This window comes from Trichomonas vaginalis, chromosome VI (assembly GCF_026262505.1).
Source record: "Trichomonas vaginalis G3 chromosome VI, whole genome shotgun sequence".
Lineage (NCBI taxonomy): Eukaryota > Parabasalia > Trichomonadida > Trichomonadidae > Trichomonas > Trichomonas vaginalis.
In genome coordinates, this window is record NC_067208.1 from 10,865,440 (window position 1) to 10,882,188 (window position 16,749).

General features: G+C 34.7%; 8 protein-coding genes and 1 pseudogene across 9 annotated transcripts, besides 2 other annotated features; 5 read left to right on the top strand and 4 right to left on the bottom strand.

Moving 5' to 3' along the window:
• Positions 1-5,656: part of a mobile genetic element that runs on past the window's edge.
• Positions 404-1,259, top strand: TVAGG3_0842560 (annotated as a pseudogene). Its single transcript has one exon. A coding segment is annotated over exon 1 (856 nt).
• TVAGG3_0842570 (uncharacterized protein) lies at positions 1,256-1,657 on the bottom strand (the record flags this gene model as incomplete). The annotated part of the gene is made up of 1 exon (XM_051248904.1): positions 1,256-1,657. One exon carries the CDS (start codon positions 1,655-1,657, stop codon positions 1,256-1,258), a length of 402 nt encoding a protein of 133 aa, XP_051084379.1.
• TVAGG3_0842580 (uncharacterized protein) lies at positions 1,683-2,297 on the top strand (the record flags this gene model as incomplete). Its single annotated transcript, XM_051248905.1, has 1 exon — positions 1,683-2,297. One exon carries the CDS (start codon positions 1,683-1,685, stop codon positions 2,295-2,297), a length of 615 nt encoding a protein of 204 aa, XP_051084380.1.
• TVAGG3_0842590 (uncharacterized protein) lies at positions 2,557-3,258 on the bottom strand (the record flags this gene model as incomplete). Its single annotated transcript, XM_051248906.1, has 1 exon — positions 2,557-3,258. A coding segment is annotated over one exon (702 nt), but the record flags the coding sequence as incomplete, so codon positions are not given.
• Positions 3,276-4,051, top strand: TVAGG3_0842600 (organellar and viral DNA polymerase type B; the record flags this gene model as incomplete). The annotated part of the gene is made up of 1 exon (XM_051248907.1): positions 3,276-4,051. A coding segment is annotated over one exon (776 nt), but the record flags the coding sequence as incomplete, so codon positions are not given.
• Positions 5,657-5,785: 129 nt separating the features above from the next.
• Positions 5,786-16,045: a mobile genetic element.
• Positions 7,393-8,015, bottom strand: TVAGG3_0842620 (uncharacterized protein; the record flags this gene model as incomplete). The annotated part of the gene is made up of 1 exon (XM_051248908.1): positions 7,393-8,015. A coding segment is annotated over one exon (623 nt), but the record flags the coding sequence as incomplete, so codon positions are not given.
• Positions 8,831-9,265, bottom strand: TVAGG3_0842630 (uncharacterized protein; the record flags this gene model as incomplete). Its single annotated transcript, XM_051248909.1, has 1 exon — positions 8,831-9,265. The coding sequence occupies one exon, from the start codon at positions 9,263-9,265 to the stop codon at positions 8,831-8,833; it is 435 nt and encodes a 144-aa protein (XP_051084384.1).
• On the top strand, positions 9,311-9,583 carry TVAGG3_0842640 (uncharacterized protein; the record flags this gene model as incomplete). The annotated part of the gene is made up of 1 exon (XM_051248910.1): positions 9,311-9,583. One exon carries the CDS (start codon positions 9,311-9,313, stop codon positions 9,581-9,583), a length of 273 nt encoding a protein of 90 aa, XP_051084385.1.
• On the top strand, positions 9,973-10,464 carry TVAGG3_0842650 (uncharacterized protein; the record flags this gene model as incomplete). The annotated part of the gene is made up of 1 exon (XM_051248911.1): positions 9,973-10,464. A coding segment is annotated over one exon (492 nt), but the record flags the coding sequence as incomplete, so codon positions are not given.
• Positions 16,046-16,749: the final 704 nt, after the last annotated feature.

Here is a 16,749-nt window from a genome sequence, read left to right on the forward strand (position 1 = left end):
CAGTTGTTCTCTCACTACCGTTTGAAGCTTTGTGTTAAAAACTTTCATGTCATCTCCTGTATCTAAGTTCACATACACAGCAACAGGGAAACTATCTTGCTTCTTTGTTTCATCATTATATCTCAAAACATTAAAGTTCTTCAATAATATTGTTCTTCCTGCTGGAATACTTCGAACCTGTCTGATTTCAATAGCTTTCTCACCTCCTACATACTCTACCCAGTGTCTTGGATATTCATAAGTATACTGACTTTCTTGAATTTTGGTAGGTTTCATCATAACGTGTTCATAGTATATCTTTATACTCTTGTCAGTTAGACTCGGTGCTATGTTCTGAATATTTCTGACTTGCATTTTTAATGGAGATAAAATGAAGCATTTAATACATGACGTAGATGAAGACATGAATGAAACTACAGACAAACTTAACTCTTCTCTCATTCTTCCTTTCAGTAAGGACTATGAGTTCTGTTCAAATGGTGTTTATTTCTATTGTGGAAAGATGGGTTCAGGTAAGACATTTAACCTCATTCGTCATATACTCATAACAGAGCGTTTAGGAAACGACTCTTACTATGACCAAATCATTATATCAGCAACTTCAGACTCTATGGATTCAACAGCGAAAACATTCATGAGTAAAGTTCAAGCCTCTGTCGTTAAAGTTCCAGATAGCGAACTCATTGAATTTCTTCAACGTTACATTCGACGTAAGAGGAAATATTATGCCATCGTTGAATTTATACAGTCAGGAATGCAAAAGACTTCTGAGGAGATGGAAAGAATTATTGACAAACACCACTTACGTCAGTACTCAGGAGTTTACGATATGAAACGACTTACAAACTACATTCTGTCAAAACTTTCAAAATACCCCTTCAAAAAGTATCCTTCAAACACTCTGCTCGTTTGCGACGACTTCGCCGGAAAAGGTTTAGTGTCAAAGCCTGACTCACCATTAGCTAACATCATAACTAAAGTCAGACATTACCATTTAACTGTAGCAATACTTATGCAAACATGGCGTTTCCTTGCTTTAAACATAAAACGTCTCATAACTGACTTCGTTATCTTTCAAGGTTTCTCACGTTATGACATTTGAACTCATTTGGAAACAGTCAGGTATAACATTACCTTTTGAAGAAATTTGGGAAGCATATAAGTCTCTCATCTCTCCTCGTTCATACCTTGAGATTCATATCATGACTAATACCATTAAAGTCAAAAATATTCCATGGGAACGACCAACATTGTTTTAAAGTTTAACCTTCAATTGACTGATGGTAAACAAATTCCATGCATCTCTGTCGCCATTTCTGTTAATATTTTTGCTGTCATTCATATCATCCACTTCCCCATCCGTTAGCTTTTGAGGATATGCGTTAGAATAGCTGTTCTTAAATGAAGGCTTCTCTCCCTTGAGAGCATAAACTCTATAACTTTCTGCATACTTTATGTTTGAACCTCCTGAGCCATCATTGACATAAATTTTTATAGGCTTCCACCCTTTGTTCATGTTCCTGCTTCTTCCCTTAGCTCTTTTGTTCAGTAGTTCTACATCTTTATACACAGCACCTGTCTCAGTGAATTCAACAATATTTTCATTCGTTAGCTTTACATTCAAACCCTTGTCGAGTATATTGTTCATTTCATACATATAAAAGGTTTTTATTCTATATGAAATGAGAAGCAAATCCATCTTAGCTGGTGCCGTTAATGTTCCAATTGAACCAACATCAAATGTTGACTCACGAACGACAAACAATATTGTCATAAAGAACTATAGTTCAGAGTGTTTGAAAGAAAAAGAACCAGAACTGAAATCCGTGAATTTAAACTCAGCTTCAAACGCTAACGCTACATCAGATGTTAAGTTAGAGTATCCACCACTGGACCAAATTCTTTCAAGAGAAGCCAACGACAACCCTTACACAAATGTTCAAACAAATCCTTCAGATAACGTAGACCATTACCTTCTTCAGTTATACCAAACAATTTTACTCAAAGACGATAAGAAGCTTTTGACAAATCTTATAAGCAAGAACCAAATAATTCTAACAAAGGAGGACCTTGAAAATGTTATCTCACGAATAACAGGGAAACAATGTGTCATTGACTATCTCGACCCTGAAATCGAATGCTGTGGTCAAACTCCACTATTCATGAAAATAGGTAACATCCGCATCATTGAAACACCAGGAACTACAGGAGTTGAGTTTAAGTATAAATATTCGAACGAGTATACAAAACTTTCAACAGAATATAAACTTTGTTTGAAATATGTTTTAGTAAATTAAAGCAATTTGTAATATCTATCCAAAACTTCTTCAACAGTATCGAACTCATCTTCATAATGCAAACCTAATCTTATTGACTTGGTGCAGTTTTCACTAACACAATATTTTTCTGTTCTCTTGACTGACATAACTAACTCATTTGTTTCATCAAACAGCAACAACCAAAGTTCATGACCTAATACATAACATTCATACTTTATATTTTTAGCTCTGAGTTCTCTTGTAAGCTGTTGCATTTAATATTTTCTAAAAAGTCAACTTCAACAGTCATTCGCACTGGTGCCTTCAGTTCTACAGGCTCTCCTTGAAAGTCAACAAGTCTGAATTGCATGTCTTTCAAATTATGAGGACTAATGCGAACCCATTTACCTAAATGAGTTGCTATGACAGGAACGTTTGGAATGAACATTGAATTGACTGCATAACAGAAGGATTTATATTCTACTGAACCTTTACTATTAACTCCTGAAATGCCTGTGACATTAGCTATTTTAGACTCAATGTATAAACAATTACCATAACATACGTATGGAACAGATTTCATCTCAATCGTTTTGTCAACACTTTTCAAAGGAAATGTCATATGGTATGCTCCTAAAAGAAGTTGAACTCTATGACTCATTCGTGTTATCTTGAACTCTTTCTTGCTACTGAACTTCAATGTTCCCTCAGAAGAGAGTTCGACATCTATGTTGTCAATAGTTTCTTCATTTATGAGAGTATCTATGACTCCAGCAATTTTATCTATTCTATACTCTGCTCTGTTAGGAAATGTTATAAAACTTCTTTTGTCATCTATTTCAATCTCTATGAAATCTGTTTCGTCAGTTATAACGAATGAAGCAATAGTATTAAAGTCAACAACTCTGAAAGCAAGCGCTTCATTCTGAAGACCTAAGTTTGTTTGTAGCTTTACTGTCCCGTATTCGTTTGGGTCTGTACTTTGCAAATAGAACAACATTTTATTCTCATTAAAATATGACTATTGCTGCATATGCGTATGAAACAAATGAAGCAAGAAGAGCACATGAACTAGTAAACGAAAACTCAACTTTAACCATTGAAGGCAATGATTTAGTCATTGACGATGGAAAAACTAAAAAAGTCATTGATTTCGATACTTTTAACACTTATGACCCATTTATTACAACAAGCAAGGTTCCCATCATAAATGATGGAACGGTGCAATATATAAATTCTACAGTAGATGCCTCAATAGTGAAAGTACTGAATGTTCTCATTGAATTGTTAAAAAGCTTTCGATTTGACGACAACATTAAATGCCTAAAGAATTTAGTCATGAATGAGAAACAAATTCTCGGCGTTGCTGGTAGCAGTAATGATGTACACCTTATGACATTAGAATATTATAACGAACATAAAGATGAACTGAAAGGAGAGAAGGGTGACACCGGACCACAAGGAATACAAGGACCACAAGGAATACAAGGAATACAAGGACCTCAAGGCGAAAACGGTTTGGATGGAAAGGATGGAAAGGATGGAAAAACTGCTAAATCATGGATATGGGACCTTATAAATACTGGTTTAACAGCTGCTTCATATGGAGTTCTTCAATACCAAATCGGAAAGATATGGGCAGTACTTGGTGAAGAAGCTTTAGATGACGTTAAAAATGCTTTGAACTTCATTTCAAATGGTTCTGATACTATTAAAACTTTATCTGTTTGGATGCAAGAAACAAGGAGTCAAATAGATACTGTAAGACGTATAGCAAACAATGCACGTACGGATTGGATACTTTACGAGAAGCACAAAATACACTAAAGGAAGCAAATGATATTCTTGGCTCAGTATCAGACATGCATGAAGATTGGCTTAAAGGTATTGACAAATCTTTAAAAAATCACAGTCAGTCTATTGCTGACTACAAGAAAAGTATAGATTTTTTACATAGTGCTATGGACGTACATGATGGAAGCATAAGGAACTTACTTAATGCTAACAATAACTTACCAGGAACTATTAAAGCATTTATAAAGTCCTTTGTAAAACCTGGTGCTCTAACATTTAGGTCTTTGAGAGCAAGAGCATTGAAGTCAAGAGATGCAGAAACTCCAACAGAACCTACAGAAGGAACTGAAACAACAGAAACTCCAGAAGAACCACCAAAACCAACAGCTAATGAAATATTGTTCGAATATTTTCCAAGGTACTCTGTTCTCATTGCATACATTCAAGAAATACTTAAGAAAGCAGACTTGACTTTAGGAGATGATGAAAGTTCTGTATATCTTTCGTTCCAGTTTCAAATAGCAGAACTTTTGAGACAGATATGCTTAATGTATGACAACATCTCTGATTTCACAAGATATGATGACGACCATGACCCCGAACACGGTGAAGAAGAAGTTTTACAAACATCCATTAAGACAGGAAAGGTTTTAACTCAAAGTCTCATTATTGACACCAAAGATGGCGAAGTGGACGTTCTTCAAGAGCTGAAGAAAAATACTTCTTCGGGAGGTGGTGGTAGGCATGAACTTGAAATAAATGAGATAGAAGAGAAATTAGCCGAAAAAGCAGATAAAGAACATAAACACAATATCTCCGATATAAATGAACTTCAAGCTACATTAAATAGTAAAGCGGACAAGAACCACGTTCATTATATAACTTCAGACGAACAGATTATAACGGACTACCATGGATATTTAACACGAAGTGATGAAGCGAAGACAAAAAATGTTAATGAAAGAAGATATAAATACATTCGTGCTAAAGGTTATGACATAAGCTGTACTGTACAGTATGATGTAGCTAAAGCACCAGAAGCATTTGGTTATACCGGTGAAATTTATGCCTCTACTTTCAATGTTAACGGTGTATTAGTTGAACCAAGATTTACTTTGAGAGTTAAGTCAAAAATAACGTTTGAAGATGCTATTAAAAGTAAAGCTGACAAAGTTGAACTCGAAGCAATGAACAAAGTTTTGAAATCTCATAAACACAGCATCTCCGATATAAATGAACTTCAAGCTACATTAGACAGTAAAGCAGACAAAAACCATACACATGAATCCTTCACTACTGTTAGAGCTGATGACATAATACTGAACTTTGACCTTGGTTCAAGTGCACCTTTAGAGAATCCAAGTACAAGCGTAAAAGATACACTAAAAAATTTAGATAAGAGTTGCAGGAATATTGAAGATCATGCCAGAAACTTTGAAGCATATGAACTACCAGCAATGTTAGATAAGAAAGCAGACAAAACTTATGTGGATGCAGAACTAACAAAGAAATTTTCGAAACCAGATACAATGACATTTACAACAGAAATTATAAATGGTGAACCAGCAACTCCATTTGAATTTGTTAGAGGTCTTCAACCAGATACTTTTGAATTTTTCTTGGATAATTCTATTGAACTAACATTACATTATAAAAGTGGAACAAATGCAACATTTCATCCGGGAGATACATTCCAAATGGTATTTAATGACATGAGTTCTTTAGAATATGTTAGTTAGTATACAAGTCTCGTGTACGGAGGCACTGCGTTCCTCCATACGCAATACTTGTGAATTTGACACTTTACAAAACCGTTAACGTATATTTTACAACACAAACACAAACACCAACTTAACCTTAAATATTTATAAAGCTGCCAACCACTTCACCTCACTACTGTAAAAAAATAAACGTTCTCACTTACAAAAGTATTGCAACTCTTCCCATTGCTGTGCTTCACACAATAGTTCATATTCTTCAGTATCGCTGCTGTCGCTCCAATCGTCAGAGTCAAAGTCACTGTCAAAATAAATGTTAGTAAGTTTTGACAAAGCTAATGAAACACGCTTACCGTTTGTATCGTATGCTTGTATAAACTTTCCATTCTTCATTCCTTCATAAACGCTCAAACTAACTTTACCCTTTCTCCCTCGTATCTGATAGAATGTATTTTCACGAGGAACGAAGAACAAATTCTTGAACTCATGACCGTTGTAGTTTGTTATCTCAATAGTTTTCGTCATTTACATCCAAATAAAAATTTTCAGTAAATAAAATATAAAAATAAACTTAAAATAATGATATCACCACCCTCACACGTATGAAAACATAGCCAAAAATAAATTTAGGTGAAGTGGTGAAATCTCACCTCTTTTTTCACCTCTTTTTTCACCTCATGAATTCATTGCTTTATAACTCTCTTCCTTTCTCCAACTCTTCTAACTTCTTCTAAGTTCAGCAATGTTGTCCTCATGAAGTTTAATCTTTCTCAAAATTCCTTCTCTATCTAATGGTTGCTTTATCTTTCTAAACTGAACTCTACCATCCTTCATAGTATGAACGTAAAAACCTTCTGGAACCGCTCCTGATTTAATGTATTCTACCAAAAATTTTGTTTCATTGCTTCAGTGACTTTAGTCGTCATTTTACTCTAAATAAAAATGTTCAAATAAAATAAAAATAACGTTATTTTTTCAGTAAGGAAACGCAGGAGTTTTACGATTTATTTGAGGAGTAGGTTCTGGTTTAAATGTTGGAGTCGGTTTAGGAGTTGACTTTTGAACAGGAGTTTGTACTTTCATAGGTTCAGGAGTCATTGAAGGTGTTGTTGTGAAGGCGTTGGTTTTGACGAGGCGTTGGAGTTTGTTCAAATTCAGCTACTTCAGTATTATTTATAACATTTGCTTTATTTCTTTTCAACATCATACTGCTCCTGCTGTAGCTAGCAAACCTAGTGGGAGACCATATTTATATAAGGACTTGACCAAATGCTATTTTTGACAGGAGCTGGTGGAACACCTAACCTTGGTGAGACTGCTCTTTGCCATTGTGCAGCTCGTAAGAAATATTCAATAGGTGCTCCATAATCGTTTGGTAAAGTTTGTTTCATAGATGGTGAAGGTTCACGAGAGCTTGATGAAGAACTCATTTATAAGCTTTAAAAATAAACGTTCATCCTTTATTCCTCACTGTCGTCCGTGCTAAGTTATAGTCGTCAAGTCTTATTATTGGTATGCCTGACTGTCTTACTTGTATTGCAAAGCAACAATCCCTCATAAATCCAATAAGTGGCTTTGGTACGTTTTCAGTTGCTAGTTCAATAGGTCCTTTAACAGACAATTTGTATGTTATTGGAGCAGTAGATGTTTGACCTTGCTGGAAGCAAAAGTCCACTTCTGTTGGAAAACCACATAAGAAATGTGTGTTGTCATAGCTATCCCATTTATGTTCCACACTACCATCATCCACCAATGACCTCATAACATCTTCATTAAATCCTATCATATCATTGTTTGTATTGCAAGCGTTCGCAACCATTTCATAAAATACAGGTCCATATGATTTTTCAGGTTCTGCAGGCATATTTCCATAAGCTCCCATGGAAAGCTGAAGATATTTAAACTTAGGGTTCTCAAAATTAACATAATAGTTGTCTTTCTTTCTAAATAGTGCCCAAATACTTTTAACATTAATAGGCGTATAAGCTGCTGTAAATGTTGCACTTGAACTATCTGTATTCTTTGAGAATGAACCGTCCATAGGAATCCAATCCATAACTTTAACAGGAAAACATAAAGCCTCGTTTGTATAATGTTCTACAAGTTCTGTATAAATGTTAGGGTCTAAAGAGAATGACTTTGGATGAATGAAACATTCATTAAAATCCATCTTTGTTCGAAATAGTTGCTGGTTTACAGTTGTAATAGTAACTGTTCCACTAGCTTCTACTGCCTTCGTTATCATAGTGAATGGTTCATTCCATGGAACAAATTTATTTGTCGGTGGATTTGAATCTGAAGCAAATGCAACTTTAAGAGTTGGATTGAAAGCAATGATATCATTTACAGATATAGATGTGCATTGTAAGGCGTCGCTACTGAACTTTACTTTAAGCTGAATGTTTCCTGCAAAAGCTGGAATAAATCGAATAGCTTCTAATGGAAGGAATCTTCTAACAGGAATTCTTAAACGAAGCTTAAAATCAAATGATTTTCCTGCTGTAATTGGACCACTAACAATTTGTCCTGTTCTGCATGTTCCCGAATGACTCCATACATCTTCATGTCGAGTCTTTGAAAAACATCTACTTTCTTTATTTGTTCGGTAGTTTGTGAGTTTGAAGTTATATATGCTTCTTCTCTTGCGTTGTCTTGAGAATATACGATACGACCATTTGCAAGGATTTGATATCCAGCAACTGCATAGAAAGCGTCATCGAAACCAATCCAAAATCCTGGTGGGTTTGTTTTATTGGAACCTGAACCAATTTCTTTATCTACAATAAATTGACCTTCCATTTTATACGTAATGAATGTATTGTAAAGGTCCAACATATTTTCACCAGGAGGTGAGAGATTGAATGTTACCCATGTGTTATCTTTAGCAGTTCCAGGTTGTGATGGAATCTTTGCGTCAGAATATTTTCTATTAGTGTCACCAATTTGAACTGCATTGTCTATGATATCGAAATATGAGCGAATCTGATGAATATGCTCTGCTGGAGTAAATTCGTTTAACTGTTCGTTCTGCATGTATTTACTTCAGATAAAAATATCTATTTACTTCATTATTCTCACTCTTCTTCTTGGCATTCGTGGTGGAAGTTGTTTCTTGACATTTTCAATGAACTGTACATTCTCTTTTGTCTCAACTTCTTTCACTGGCGGGTCAGGGTTCTTTGACTCGGTTTGTTTTTCAATGAAATTCACGAACTTTGCAATAAGCTCTTGGTTCGTTATTGAAAGTACATCTGGCTTCTTTTCTTCTTGTTCTTTTGGTGGCTCAGTTTGAACAGAAGGTTTTATATGGGCTTCGTGGACTTCACCCTTGCCATGCACCTTAATGTTGTCGCTCTCTGCATTCGCTAATGGTACCTTTCTTTTTCTTACGTATATTTTACCATCTTTACTCTGACTTACGTAATAGAAAGGATGTTGTATTCCTCTTGCGTCATTTAATATAATAGACTCTCGCTCTGATTTTGACAAGCTCATTTTACATCGGTTAAAGTTTTAAGTTAGTTTTTTATCTACAGTCAAATGACTCAGACAAGTCATATGGACAAGACCCAAGGGGTCATAGATGTTGAAGCATTGAAGAAAGAAATTCGCGAGCAAATTTTATCCGAACTGAAGGAACAAAAACAAGAACAAAAGCCAGAGAGACCAAAGAGAAAACTTAGTGAAAAACAACTAGCTGCATTAGCTGCTGGAAGACAGAAGAACCCACGTTTGCTGGCGAAAAAAGCTAGAGAAGAAGCAAAAGCAAAGGAAGAACAAAAAGCAAAGGAAGCTGAAGCAAAGAAAGAGTAAATGGTTTATTTTTATCCAAACTAAATGTATAGACAAATACCTTTATCTGTTGCGTTCAGTAGTGAAAACCCTGACGTCAAAATAAAGGGGAACAGAGTAACGTTTAAGTTTCCAACAGACTGGATTGTGAACATAAATGAAGAGAAGTACATTGGCATAACATCTATGTATATAACACGTGCTTTCAGAAAGGTTGACTTTATACTTCAAGTCGAGATAGAAAATGACGAACAGTCTTTAAGCGCCCAAAACATTCACATATACAAATACTTTAAAGACGATACAACATTGTTGCAATGTATGATTTCATTTAATGAGATGTTCGAGAAAAAGTTCAACATTGAAGTACAAACTTTACAGCCTTTACGTGAGTTTCTTGCACAACTGAAGAAGAAGGTAGTCAGCCACAACTTATAGACTTTCATTATGAATTTAATGAAAATGAAGATGGAACACATGACTGTCAATTCATTGTATTCTCACCATTCAATGAAGTCGCTAAAAAGAAAGAAAATCCATTACGTATAAGATTTCAAATCTCCGAACCAAGTGATGATTTTAAGAATGTTTTCAATTATGATGCAATGCTTCCGAGGAAAAATGAATTTTCAAAGATTGTAACACCTGGCATTTGGGATAGAAAGCAAGCAATACTTTACTCTAATATAGCCAAAGGCGTTGAAAATGAGTTCATTGGTCATACAAGAACTTCACCACTTCCTAACCCTAAATACTATAAATTAACTGGCTTCAATCGTGAGTTTTGGATAGACATGTTCTCCACTCATGACCATAAATGTCCAGTGTTCTTGCCTCCAGATGGGAAGGACTGTCTCTACATTGAAGCACAACTCTTAAACTCTACCATCGCAGTATTGTAAAATCTACGCTAGCTTTATTTTTATCACGAATGACCTCATTGCTGACAAAAATAAATGACCTCATTCATGACCTCATTGCTGACAAAAATAAATGACCTCAGAACTTCAACTTACGAATAAAGCTTGTTTTAGTCGTTATTGAAAAGTTGAACTTTTCAGCAAAGCAAGGTTGACATGACTTACATAAGTCGAATGCAATCTCTTGACCATCATAAAGTGCTTTGTAAAGTTTCATTAAACTGAACTCAGAGTCTTTGTCATATGTTCCAACAGGTATGTGAATGTTCTTATCTTCATTGTAATAGCATTGTATAGCTTCAGGAAACATTTCATTAGCGGTTAAAGCAATAACATCTTGCTTCACGCCTTTCATTCTGCAGTGAAATGCAACTTCATTTAAATCGTTAGTGAGTAAGTCTATGTAGGTCTTCTTTCCACAGAAAATACTTTTATAAGCTAAACTTTGTATTTATTTTTTATAAATGAGAGTAATGAATCATAAATCTTGGTTCAAACTAAATACACCATTAACAGGACGGAAAGTAAGAGGCATATAAACTTTCATCGTTATAACTAAATGCTTCTGGTGCTTTACCTGTGTCATACTGTACAGTACAGGCTTATTGTCATAACCTTTAGCACGAATGTATTTATATGTTCTTTCATTAACATTTTTTGTCTTCGCTTCATCACTTCGTGTTAAATAATCCATGGTAGTCCGTTATAATCTGTTCGTCTGAAGTTATATAATGAACGTGGTTTTTTATCTGCTTTTTCGGCTAATTTTCTCATTAACATCATTCACTTCTAATTCAACTCTCTCCGCCAGAACTCTTATTATCATTTAATCTTTTTCATTAATTCGTTAATTACGTCATAAAGACTATATTCTGTTTTCGGTTTTGTAAATAATGAGTCAAATTTCTTTTCAATCATTACATCGCTGAAACATTAATGATATCACCAATTCCTTTTTTCATTTATTCTCTTCATTAATTCTGCATATATGACGAATATATAATCTGTTAATTTATTCCTCTTCATCAGAGGGTTATAGAATGTTTTGAAAATTGAATCATTAACTCCTCTAAATAAAATCAATAACTTATCAGGATACACGTTTTTAATGTCTTGAATAACCCGACCAGTATCCTCGCCACTATGTGACTCTGAGCCCGTTGGGCTCTGTTGTTCATGTTCTTCGTTCCCGTCGTTACGTGGTTTTATATCTCTAACCATCATCAACGCAGCCATAACCGGAGGTTTGTTGCTAGCCCTTGTTACGAAAATCCTCCGTTATGTATGGTATAATTCTAAATAATTTCTTTGTGTTTGTTAAACATTTGAAACAAGTCTTTTAAAACCATCTACAAAATTTCCTGTTTCACCTAATGTTCTTGCAGGCATTTACAAGCTCACCATTCCCGCTTTTGAGACCCAAAAAACGTCCATATTGCATTTATTTCACTCTGTATAGTTGTCCATTCAGCGAAACTAACACCCGCATTCGCTAAGCTGAAAATGAAATTCAGTGGATCGAACTTAATTCCACCTTCTTTTTCAATTTCAACGAACTCACTAACATGAGATTTTAAATATTCTTTCGTTAAAATTGTTTTCCCCGATGTTATGTCATTAACGAAACTATCACCGTCAAAAGTTAACAAAATTCAATTTCGTCGTTGATGCTTTTATTATCATACACCGCTTTATCGATAGTTTTTTGGGGCTCACCTTCTTTAGAAGCATATGAAACATTAATTGAATGAATTATATGTAATTCGTGAATGAATATAAAATCAATGATTTTCATTAATGACGCTTTAATGATTCATTAACTGTTGAATCCCTTAAAACAATTAATGAACTGTCATGGGCTTCGCCCTGGTCGCTTCGGTCTGAAAGACCTTCAGGACTCAAAGAGTCCGTTTGCGACTTTATGAAAAAGGTACACTGCAAACAGTCGAGTTTGGATCAAATGCTGTAGTTGGTGCAGGAATATTAATGATATAAGTCATTAAATCATTAAGTGACGTAAATAATGTTTGTCGTTTTTGATTTAATTTCTTTAGCATCTGTTATATATTGGTAATTTTATTTCTGTAGTTTCTGAATTAAAGATATTCGCTAAAATGTTTTGTAAACTGTTTGAACAGCTTGTGTAAACCGTTGAATTCGAACTCTTACGATTTCACCATCCTTTAATAAAAGGCAATTGTAACATGACGTAGTGGCTTGGGTCAAATCTTTCGGGATTATAATTCAACATATATTCTAACGCTTCATATACAGACCTATAAACAGTTGTGTCGTTCTTCATGACACACTTCACCATTTACAATGAATGGCATAGTGCATGGAGTTAAAATAGGGTCAAACTTTTCATAGTCCTTCCATGTTATGTATTTCTCGGTATTTTCCATCAGAAATAACAATATATTTGTCAGTAAGTGTGAAGAGAGTATTGACCAATAATATAAACGTTTAGCTCTGTCAGCTTCATACGCATATGCAGCAATACTCATATTTTTAATGAGAATAAAATGTTTGTTCTATTTGCAAAGTACAGACCCAAACGAATCGGGACAGTAAAGCTACAAACAACTTAAGGTCTTCAGAATGAAGCGCTTGCTTTCAGAGTTGTTGACTTCAATACTATCGTTCATTCGTTATAAACAGATGAAACAGATGTTCACTGGAGCTTGAAATAGATGGAAAGAAGCAGCGAAATAAGATTTCACAATAATGTAGATATAAGATGGAAAACATTAGCTGGAGTGTTAAATGCGCTCAATAAATGACTACAAATAAACAATTGAGAGAACGAAGAAACTTAATGAATGTAAAACTTATTGGCAGGAGTTTTGAAGTTCAGTTATGCGAAGGAGTTTAAGATAACACGAATGAGTCATAGAGTTCAATTGCTTCTAAGAGGCATACCATATGACATGTCCTTTGAAAAGTGTTGACAAAACGATTGAGATGAAATCTGTTCCATACGTATGTTATGGTAATTGTTTATACGTTGAGTCAAAATAGCTAATGTCACAGGTATTTCAGGAGTTAATAGTAAAGGTTCAGTAGAATATAAATCCTTCTGTTATGCAGTCAATTCAATGTTCATTCCAAACGTTCCTGTATAGTAACTCATTTAGGTAAATGGGTTCGCATTAGTCCTCATAATTTGAAAGACATGCAATTCAGACTTGTTGACTTTCAAGGAGAGCCTGTAGAACTGAAGGCACCAGTGCGAATGACTGTTGAAGTTGACTTTTTAGAAAATATTAAATGCAACAGCTTACAAGAGACTCAGAGCTAAAAATATAAAGTATGAATGTTATGTATTAGGTCATGAACTTTGGTTATTGCCTGTTTGATGAAACAAATGAGTTAGTTATGTCAGTCAAGAGAAACAAGAAAAAGGCGTCAAAGCCGAGCGCAAAGCGCTATATTGTTGTTAGTGAAAACTGCACCAAGTCAATAAGATTAGGTTGCATTATGAGATGAGTTCGATACTGTTGAGAAGTTTTGGATAGATATTACAAATTGCTTTAATTTACTAAAACATATTTCAAACAAAGCTTATATTCTGTTGAAAGTTTTGTATACTCGTTCGAATATTTATACTTAAACTCAACTCCTGTAGTTCCTGGTATTTCAATGATGCGGATGTTACCTATTTTCATGAATAGGTGGCGTTTGACCACAGCATTCGATTTCAGGGTCGAGATAGTCAATGACACATTGTTTCCCTGTATTTCGTGATATAACATTTTCAAGGTCCTCCTTTGTTAGAATTATTTGGTTCTTGCTTATAAGATTTGTCAAAAGCTTCTTATCGTCTTGTGAGTAAAATTGTTTGGTATAACTGAAGAAGGTAATGGTCTACGTTATCTGAAGGATTTGTTTGAACATTTGTGTAAGGGTTGTCGTTGGCTTCTCTTGAAAGAATTTGGTCCAGTGGTGGATACTCTAACTAACATCTGATGTAGCGTTAGCGTTTGAAGCTGAGTTTAAATTCACGGATTTCAGTTCTGGTTCTTTTTCTTTCAAACACTCTGAACTATAGTTCTTTATGACAATATTGTTTGTCGTTCGTGAGTCAACATTTGATGTTGGTTCAATTGGAACATTAACGGCACCAGCTAAGATGGATTTGCTTCTCATTTCATATAGAATATAAAAACCTTTTATATGTATGAAATGAACAATATACTCGACAAGGGTTTGAATGTAAAGCTAACGAATGAAAAATATTGTTGAATTCACTGAGACAGGAGCTGTGTATAAAGATGTAGAACTACTGAACAAAAGAGCTAAGGGAAGAAGCAGGAACATGAACAAAGGGTGGAAGCCTATAAAAATTTATGTCAATGATGGCTCAGGAGGTTCAAACATAAAGTATGCAGAAAGTTATAGAGTTTATGCGCTAAAAGGTGAAAAGCCTTCATTTTAAGAACAGCTATTCTAACGCATATCCTCACAAAGTTAACGGATGGGGAAGTGGATGATATGAATGACAGCAAAATATATTAAACAGAAATGGCGACAGAGATGCATGGAATTTGTTTACCATCAGTCAATTGAAGGTTAAACTTTAAAACAATGTTGGTCGTTCCCATGGAATATTTTTTGACTTTAATGGTATTAGTCATGATATGAATCTCAGTATGAACGAGGAGAGATGAGAGACTTATATGCTTCCAAATTTCTTCAAAAAGGTAATGTTATACCTGACTGTTTCCAAATGAGTTCAATGTCATAACGTGAGAAACCTTGAAAGATAACGAAGTCAGTTATGAGACGTTTTATGTTTAAAGCAAGAAAACGCCATGTTTGCATAAGTATTGCTACAGTTAATGGTAATGTCTGACTTTAGTAATGATGTTAGCTAATGGTGAGTCAGGCTTTGACACTAAACCTTTTCCGGCGAAGTCGTCGCAACGAGCAGAGTATTTGAAGGATACTTTTTGAAGGGGTATTTTGAAGTTTTGACAGAATGTAGTTTGTAAGTCGTTTCATATCGTAAACTCTCTGAGTATTGACGTAAGTGGTGTTTGTCAATAATTCTTTCCATCTCTTCTGAAGTCTTTTGCATTCCTGACTGTATAAATTCAACGATGGCATAATATTTCCTCTTACGTCGAATGTAACGTTGAAGAATTCAATGAGTTCACTGTCTGGAACTTTAACGACAGAGGCTTGAACTTTTGACATAATGTTTTCGCTGTTGAGTCCATAGAGTCTGAAGTTGCTGAATATAATGATTTGTCATAATATGAGTCATTTCCTAAACGTTCTGTTTATGAGTATATGACGAATGAGGTTAAATGTCTTACCTGAACCCATCTGTCCACAATAGAAATACACACCATTTGAACAGAATTCATAATCTTTGCTGAAAGGAAGAATGAGAGAAGAGTTAAGTTTTGTCTGTAGTTTCATTCATGTCTTCATCTACGTCATGTATTAAATGCTTCATTTTATCTCCATTAAAAGGCAAGTCAGAAATATTCAGAACATAGCACCGAGTCTAACTGACAAGAGTATAAAGATATACTATGAACACGTTATGATGAAAACCAACCAAAATTCAAGAAAGTCAGTATACTTATGAATATCCAAGACACTGGGTAGAGTATGTAGGAGGTGAGAAAGCTATTGAAATAAGACAAGTTAGAAGTATTCCAGCAGGAAGGACAATATTTATTGAAGAACTTTAATGTTTTGAGATATAATGATGAGACAAAGAAGCAAGATAGTTTCCTATTGCTGTGTATGTGAACCTAGACACAGGAGATGACATGAAAGTTTTTAACACAAAGCTTCAAACGGTAGTGAGAGAACAACTGACTGCGGAAGGACGATCCATTACCTTCAGAAGTTACCATAGCATATAATTTTGAAACAAACTCAATAGATTTTAAAGTCATCTCTGCAAAGAAGTCAGGTTTTACATTTAATGAAGCAGATGTATATTCGAATGAAAACTTCAAAGCTATTGCATGGTTAGATAAATGACGATTGCTTTAAGAAAAATATTTAAATTCAGTGACTCAAAGATGTCAATAGATGACCTTCGTGGAATGTTACCATCGACGTTTACAGTAGAAGGTTCAGCAGGATTTGCTTACAAGATTGTCAATTGGTGGTATTTGGTCTCGTGAGAACATTGTTATAAAAATCCAGTATAAGTGAATTTGCTGAAGAATCTATATTATGTCTTTCAAACTACATGTATTCGCCGCCGAAGCATTATAGTATAACAAACTTTGTCAGTAAAGT